This window comes from Paramormyrops kingsleyae, chromosome 9 (genome assembly GCF_048594095.1).
Source record: "Paramormyrops kingsleyae isolate MSU_618 chromosome 9, PKINGS_0.4, whole genome shotgun sequence".
NCBI classification, from domain to species: Eukaryota; Metazoa; Chordata; class Actinopteri; order Osteoglossiformes; family Mormyridae; genus Paramormyrops; species Paramormyrops kingsleyae.
Window position 1 is genome coordinate 33,496,699 of NC_132805.1, and position 8,520 is coordinate 33,505,218.

General features: G+C 43.3%; 1 protein-coding gene across 1 annotated transcript; it reads right to left on the bottom strand.

The window, feature by feature from the left end:
- Positions 1–1,876: 1,876 nt before the first annotated feature.
- Positions 1,877–8,223, bottom strand: LOC111843525 (kelch-like protein 38). The gene is made up of 4 exons (XM_023811178.2): positions 7,840–8,223; positions 4,944–6,294; positions 4,747–4,852; positions 1,877–4,291 (listed from the first exon to the last, which is right to left on the bottom strand). Exons 2-4 carry the CDS (start codon positions 6,291–6,293, stop codon positions 4,002–4,004), a joined length of 1,746 nt encoding a protein of 581 aa, XP_023666946.1. The 5' UTR covers position 6,294; positions 7,840–8,223; the 3' UTR covers positions 1,877–4,001.
- Positions 8,224–8,520: the final 297 nt, after the last annotated feature.

Sequence of the window (8,520 nt, forward strand, 5' to 3'; positions counted from 1 at the left end):
ATTCCTGAATAATAATTCTAAATAATCCCTGTACTATTGAATTTTGGATAAAATGAGGAGCTATTATATTTAACGCTGATGAATGACTGAAAATGTTTGTGCTGTAACTTAGGCCGTTTTAATGAAATGTTTAGCTTATATTTCAGCGGTATGCTAAATGAACATAACTGATTTTGTGACATTAAAGCTTCAAATCTGCCCACAATATTTTATTGTGGTGTTAAAAAATTTGCTTTACTACATTAACTAACATGTTAGTCCAATCAGTAGTAATTGGAAAGAATAGTTACATTATTCTAACTGTTTCTTCAATGCCTTATGTGATTCAGAACAGGTCTAAGTATATACCCATTAAAAGTGTAAGAGGCGCTGCACTGAGCATATGAGCCGTTCCCGGAAAATTAAGTCGGAGGTAATATTTTGAGGCGTTTTATGACCCTTCGCCATTAGACCCAAACTGTAGCATCAGTAGGAAGTGGACACGCGATGGACAGGTTCAGTGCTCCTTTTGACACGGACTGTGGCTGCGATGCACTCAGCTCAGGCAGCCGGACGCACCTACTGCCCGTCTCCAGTTATGTTCCACGCACGTTCATGTTCCCACAAGCTTTAAATGTATGCTATTTAAAGTACATAACCATCAAACATGAAATGGCTCGTTGCCTTCACCTACCGCGTTGACGAGTGGCGTGATGATGGACCAAGACTTCACAGCCAGGCCTTCTCTGGCACCCCGATACTCTCCTCTGCACTTTACACTCTGTTCTCATGGGTAACACTTTCTTTACTACCTAACATAACATACAACTCTCTTAACTTCTAACCCCAGAATGGAAAATGCATGAATTATGATTGCTATGGGATCTGTCCTCACACATACAGGGTTATGGGTTCAGATCCCGCGTATGTTCTGGGTGTTTATATGTTCTCTCCGTGGTGTGTGTACGGCCTGCAGCTGGCTGGTATTTACCCCTGCTGTGTCCCCTGCGCTGCCTGGGACATTCGTCTTTAAATACAGCTATAAAAAAAACAGCATATATGTAAATAGCACTGGATATTTCCCAAACAGTAATTCCAGCAAGGGTATAAAAATGCTTTATTTTATTTGGAAGAATAAATATTGTTATTTGAAAAAAAATATTATATTCAAATTTTTTTTATGTGCTTTCTTTGAAACATAAATGTCCAACCTCATACATTGAAGTATGTGGATTAAAAATGACACCCAATTTACAAAATATATTCTATATATCGTTCTGTATTTTGATTTTCAAGAAAAATGGTGGGATTGCTTCTAAGAAGCAATTTTAATATAAACTCCCAATAAAATTTATACTTTTTTTACTTTTCAGTTTAACTCAATAAAAATGATTTTTCCCCTTCTAGGTGTTTGGTTTGCAGCAGTAAATGATTTCAAAATACTTTAAAGAAGGCATTTTCCTGGCAACACAATTATCCATCCATCCATCCATCCATCCATTTTCTGTTTGTCCAAAGCAGTTGCTGAAACGTTTTTTTTTTTTTTAAAGAAAATGGACAAACTGCAGAATTTATGAGAAAATGTGCAGTTTCAGTGACTGTAAAAGATAAATAAAAATTCAAACTTTGTACATTTTAAAATTATAAGTATTCATTAATTGATTAATATTCATTAATCAAATATTAATTTTAACATGGATTTAATATGTAAAGGCTAACAAGAGCTGGACTGTATACGAGGTGTTTATTTTTTACTTCTGTGTTCAAAGGTAGTTTTTTATATATTGTGTTTTTGTTAACTTTCTTTTATGCAGTTTTCTTTCTTTAAATAATCATTTTACTATACGGACTGACAACCCTGCCAAAGTTAGAAAGTGCTTCCTCCACCACAGTGAAATTCCAGGTTTAAGTGTTTTTATTTCTATGTATAGATAAAGCAATTTTTAAAAACGGACACAATTATAAATCAGAAGACATACCGTGAAAAGACTACTGTAAATAAACAGAACATGAAGTGTGTATGAAAAGAGAGATGTTTTGTTTTTCTGGGGGTGCTGAGTGGAAGTGTGTGAAGGGTTAAAATCAGAGGAGCGATACAAACACGAGCAAATCTTGGCTGCCACAGAGACGCTGGGGTCAAAGGGTGGCAGGGGCATCACCATGGCGATGCGATGATGCGGGGAAAACTACAACCGGGAGTCTCTTCAGCCGTCCAAGTGTCACATTCATTTTTTTTCTGTTTGAAAATTCCCATAAATGCACCCACATGGGAATTCTGGTGCCCTGAGCACATTAAGCGTGTGTTCTGTGTTTCTGTTTCTGTGATATATATTTTTACACTGAACTTCTGTTACAATCATCCGTTAAACAGATGTATCCAGTAAGCTGTTGTGAAAAAGTGATTTCTTACAGAAGAAATTCACTAATCGTGTGCTTCGGAAGCCATACCAATCCTTCAATCTGAAGGTCAAGTCTTTAGATATATTGCACAGAATTTTGTGTTATTTCATATTTCTCAGATCCCCAAGTCATCTAAAATCTGTATTATTTCTGCTCTGATTTTGATGTTAAAGCAGATCTGCTAATATGAGAAGGAAAATATTATGTTTAAAGGCTGGGGATGTCATGCTCACTTGGGGTCGTATGCAGTGCTGGGTCCCTGTGCCTCGACAAGCCTTCCCTTGAGAGTTGTTGAATTTTTATATAGAGTTTAAATTATGTGGCTGAACAGGACAGGAGCTTTTAACTAGAGGATTTTCTGGCCTAGATCCTGTTGTGGTGCCCTTGAGTGTGGTATTTAACCTCAGCTGCTGTATATGTGCAGCTGTTCAAAAGGGATAAATGAGTAAAACACCAGGTCACTTTGAAAGCAGCTTAAAAAACTGCATTGTTAATGAGCCAGTGTTGTTCTTTGGACCTTCAGCACCAACACACACCACACGTGTTTGTACTCATCTTTGTGGGGACCATCCCTTCATTCCTATAGGAGAAACCCTAATCCCAACATGGCGACCTTAACCCCTACCCAGCCCTAACCTAACCTTAACCATAAGTAACCAAACAAAACACAAGACTTTTGGCATTTTTAGTTTTTTGATTGAAGTCACAGATTTGTGTAAAATTGAGGTTCCCCTTGTGGGGACTGAAAAAAACGATCCCCACAACATGAAAATAGCAGGTTTTTATCACATTGTGGGGACATTTGGTCCCCACAATGTAATATGTATGTAACACCCACCCCCACACACACATATGTACACAGACACACACACACACATATATATATATATATATATATATATATATATATATGTACATACACATATATATCCATCCTTCCATCCATCTTACATAAACACTTGAACCTGCATTGAACCTTCAACCTAGAGCCTATCCCAGGAAGCACTGGCCACAGCCTGGATGGGATTCCACAGTGTCTTATATATTGTTAGCAAATAAATAATAAAGTTAGTGACAGAAAAAAAACTATTTTAGGAGTTCACTTTTGTCTGTCACTTCAAATTACTTTGAAAAAAAAAAGGCAGTCATTTTTAAGTGAATTGCAACAAGAATGTCCACTTGGGAGGAATGTCTTAAAACCATAATAAGAGTTTTCAGATGTGCAGAACTTCTGAGTTAATTCACAGAGGGTTACAAAACATACCACTTCAAAACACTAAATACTGTTTTTTTTTCCATGGTCACATGGCTACATTGATGCTCACGATCTGCACCACAGGGGGAACCAGCCGTTGAGTTTATGGGGAAACCATAGACCTCTCACTGAAAACCAACTTCCATTGGAGAAAACAGTCTGGTTTCTACTGTACTGCTCATGGATGCGTATAAAGGTGATTAGGACGCCTTGGAATGGATCCCATGCATGACCATTCGTAACAGCTTCTGTTTAAGACACGCTGCAGACACACTAGTCAGTCTTTCTCCAAGGGTCTTATGAAGAAGAAGGACCAATCAGGTGGCTACCCTAATCCGTGATGTAGCCCGAGGTGAGGGGAAGCCGTTCAGGACGGGTTGGGTTTGTTGGAGACGCAGATGAGCGGCAGGGAGCCGTGGTCAAACAGCTTGCAGGGCAACGTCCCCTTGGAGGTCCACACATCCGTCTTGGGGTCATAGCAGTCAAAGCAGTCCGAGTCTTCGATGACATCGTGGCTGTTTATGTAGCGCCCCCCCGTCACGTACAGTTTGTTGTTGATGACAGTAGCCGCATGGTGCATCCTCCGCTCCTTCATGTTTTCGCATTTGACAAACTTGTTGGCCCTGGTGTCATAGGCGATCACTCGTCTCGTGTACCCTGTACAAGATGAGAGGATCATTCTAGAATATTGCATAGTTTCAATGATAGTCTACATCAATCTCCACCAGAGGTGGACACTTCAGGTCCAGAAAGTAAAAATACAGACCAAGATTTTGTTTCAACCAACCAGTTCAGCATAAAGAGCCACAGTCACGGAGTACTCAACTGGTTGGTTGGAACAAAATCTTGGACTGGATTTTTACTTTCTCAATCTGAAATGGCCACCTCTGATCATAGCAGCTCATCGATCTATCCTGGATGAATGCCAGACAAAACACATACAAAAATTCAATTTATGAACATCAACTCAACCACCTCTCTTTGGGATCAAACCTGAGTTCCCAAAACAAACCCAAGAAAATATAGAAAGAACATGCAAATAGCACACACACAAAGTCAGGGCAGGAACCAGACCTACAATCATGAAGGTTTGAGGTTTAAACATTGCTCACCTCCAATAATGTAGATTTTATCATCAATCACTGCAGCTGGAGCACATACATTCTTCACAGTTCGTGTCTCCAGCCTGGACCAGAGATTCCGAGCTATGTGATATACCTGAGAAGGATGAAAGCAGTGTTGCCAGTCAGCGACCCCGCAGAAGGAGTTCCCCATGCACTTGTTATAAGCCTCCCGTGAACACTGGTACCTGTATTAACCTGACAGGATTCTGCATGGCGTCCTCACCACCAAACACATAGATCCTTTGGTCATTGGCGGCCACAGCCGGGTGCAAGACAGCTGTCGGCATGGCGGCCATGGGCTCCCAGAGGTTGAACATGCTGTTGTATCTCTCCATGGTGTTGGAGATCTGCTTGTCGGGCCCGATGCCACCGATGACAAAGATGAAGTGCAGGTAGGATACACTCTGGTGTGCGTAACGTGGCTTCAGCATCGGCTCTGCTGTCCTCCACTGGTTGGTCTTGAGAGACAGGGTGTAGACGGTGGTGCTGACAACTCCATCCCCTGAGCTCATGGCCAGACCTCCCAGCACGTAGAGAATGCTGTGGATGCAGACGTAAGAGGCCTTGTAGAGTCGGATGGGCAGCTTAGCCAGCCACTGCCAGCGCTGGGTACGCTCGTCATACAACAGGGCCTCGCGTGACGTCTGCTCGCTGTTCTTGCGTCCACCCACCACCACCAGTGTCTCGTGGCAGGTGTAGCGGCGTGGTGTCACCCAGAGCGGCCCCAGCTCGCCGCTACACTTCATGCTCACGGAGAACATGAGCCGGCGGACAGACTCGATGATCTCAGTGCAGAGGGTGGACGACTGGATGAGGGGATCATTGGCGATGAACTGGAAAAGGTACGTGGGATGGATGTAGCGCAGGCGTACCCTCTTGAAGAGGTCGTGGATGGCACCACGTCTGGAGAAGGGGTCGTGGTGGATCCAGGCCAGAAGGGTCTCAAAGACCTGCTCCTCCTCAGCACACAGGCGATCGTCCTCCAGGTAGCACAGCAGTTCGGGCAGGGTGAGTTCGCAGAAGTCCTCGGAGGCAGCCACATCTGAGAAGCTGCGCACAGCCATCTCCTTGGCCTTCTCCCGCAGGCTGTGGCAGTGTAGGATCTCGGAGAGTCGGATCATGCTGAGGCAGTTGTCTGGGCTCAGCTGCTCCTGCAGAAACGTGGAGCAGGCCTCAAAGAGCCTGTGGTACTGCAGCATGGACGCGGTCTGCATCAGTGGCAGCACCAGATCCATGGTGATAGAGATGGTCCCGGTGTACACATAGTCCACGATACCAGAGAGGACAGTAGAGGAGATGCCTTTCAAGTCTATTCTGGTCTGGTGGCTCTCCTTGAAGTTGCTGCAGAACATGGCCCGGAAGTAGGGGCTGCTGGAAATAAGAACATTCCGGTGGCATGGGATTTCCATGTCGTCCGAGCAGAGCAGCACATCAGTGAAGATTCTCTCCTGCCTCAAGTAATTCAGCTGTGTTAGGAGATGAGAGGAAAGCTCTCTGTCCTTGTAGTGATAGACCTCAACTGGTGGACAGTCCATCCTGCGAAGGGAACGAACAATAAGGTCCATATGACTTTGTTGCCTATGGTCAGTCACGCTTCTTTGGAAATTTGATCCATATTATAATGGTCATTTCTGCAGCTTTAATGTTCGCATGAAATGGCCTGGCTCGTTGCCATAAAGCGAGATGTCTCTTTATCGTTTCATTTTTTATAGTTATAGAGGAAGTGTCATTACAAAGACTGCCCCAGGTGAGGAATAACTGACAGAGCTTTATGTTCTGCCGCCCCTAAATCCCGTGAATGTGCTCTCCCGGTTGCTCTGCCCCCTACTCCCCGTCAAAGCTAACTTTATCATAGGTCTTATATAACTGCCCTGCTGTCACTCCCAGTTTAAAAAGTCTGTCCTTGACAATTCCAGCTTTTACATACAAGCATTCTACAGAGCTATTACCAAAACGAGGCGAGATCTGCCTCATCCCCCCAGAGACTGCTACTGATTTAACTTCAGAGCTTAAAACAGGAATACCTTTCCTGTTATTATTAACTAACCTGCACTTTATATGTTCTGTTTAATGACAGATTGGATTTCCCAGCCCTAGAAGAGGCCTTTAAATAGAAATGATTACTGCTGTTGCATTTCCTGTCGTGTTCTGTTTTCCTCCACGGATGCATATATGGAATATTACCTATTAGTTACATGAATAATATTATTTGCTGGTAATTGTATGATTTATGGTGATTTCACTTTTACATATGGTAAAATATGTCATATCAGTGTTATTCAGGCATGACATAAAAGTTTTCTTTTCATTATTATTCCATATCAGTATATATTAGTAATAAAAACATGGCAGCAGGTTGCTTTGTTGGTGTTTGTGGAGTTTCCTCGAGGCTATCTATCCCTCAAAGGAAGGAAGTTCTCAAGCTAAATTTCACTGAAATAACCAGCTATTTAAGGGGCAGTGTGTTAGTGCATTTTGGATTATGCAAGAATATAATAATTGTAATACTATTCCAGTATAATAAGCAGTGTTTAATAGAAAAGTAAATTCAGAAATTACTTATAAGAACTTAGAATTGAATTTATACACATACCTGGTATGTGTGTGTATGTGTGTGTGTGTGTGTGTGTGTGTATATATATATATATATATATATATATATATATATATGCACACACACACACAAACCTGTAGTCATTGTTTTAATGACACATCTATGAATCATGGATCATTGTTTTATCCCAGTCTGTGGAGTTTTTCCATTACAGCAGAATTACATAAAATTACTGACTATTCATCGCCTCCAAAAAGCAGCCAAATGTACTTACTTTATGCATAATTAACATGCAGCACTAAGCAGAAATTCTCAGCAGCTCGAACACAAAGGCAAAAATGACACCTTGGGTCCAGGTGTTGGAAATCTCTCTGTTGCCAGACGACAAACACCTCCCTGTCTCCGTTAAACTGTAAATGACTGAAATCAGGAGCAGGCTTATGAAATGACAGGACAACGCATGCTGTTAATTCGCAGGTCAGCCTGTGCGAGTCCAGCCAAAGCCGTGAGGAGCGCCGGTCACTCACTTAGTCCCAGTCTGCTCGGGTCCTGAAACGGCGTCCTGTGACTGTGGCTCCAACCCAGAACGGCACGGCTGGAGACGCCTGAAACTTCACATTTTCTGCCCCCTGATTCTCTCCCTCCAGCTCTACCTCCCTCATACATATATACGGGCACACAGTCTGCAGCACGCTTCAGAAATTAGTGCGTGTGAGATGGGGGGGGAAACGGGTTCTGTGAAGTTTGTTGTCGGGATGTCAGTGCTCCCCCCCCGTTAGGCCGCGGTTTACATTCCAGCCCTAAAAATATCCCCCGTGCACAGCAACCAGCCCAACCACTCACACGTGACCCGCTGTGTGCTTTTTAAAAGGGACATGAGTCCCACTGCATCACCTCGCAGTCATGGCCGCCCCAGGATACTGCAGAGTGTTTACAGTGGACTCTGAAGCACAACAAGGCATGGGGGGGGGAGATGGGGGATGGGGGGGGGGGTCCAGTTATTTGAGGAACCAGCTCTGGAACTGGGAGTACCCCACCCCCCCCATCCCAAAGACCCTGTAAATGGAGCCTGTCGATGACGGCAAGGATGACCGGGTGGAACAGCTGAACTGTAGAGACGCATGACTGCCCCCTACAGGAGGGGAATGGAGGGAAGCTGAGAGATACATTATGGGTTTGCTAAGCCCACTGCTTGGCTCTAACAGCCA

Bases quoted from the DNA above. Each gene is read 5' to 3' on its own strand.
- LOC111843525 (XM_023811178.2), bottom strand. From the start codon at position 6,293: ATGGACTGTCCACCAGTTGAGGTCTATCACTACAAGGACAGAGAGCTT. The intron at 4,853-4,943 runs GTACCAGTGTTC...CATCCTTCTCAG, and splicing joins ATCCTGTCAGGTTAATACAG to GTATATCACATAGCTCGGAA. The intron at 4,292-4,746 runs GTGAGCAATGTT...CATCTTGTACAG, and splicing joins TAAAATCTACATTATTGGAG to GGTACACGAGACGAGTGATC.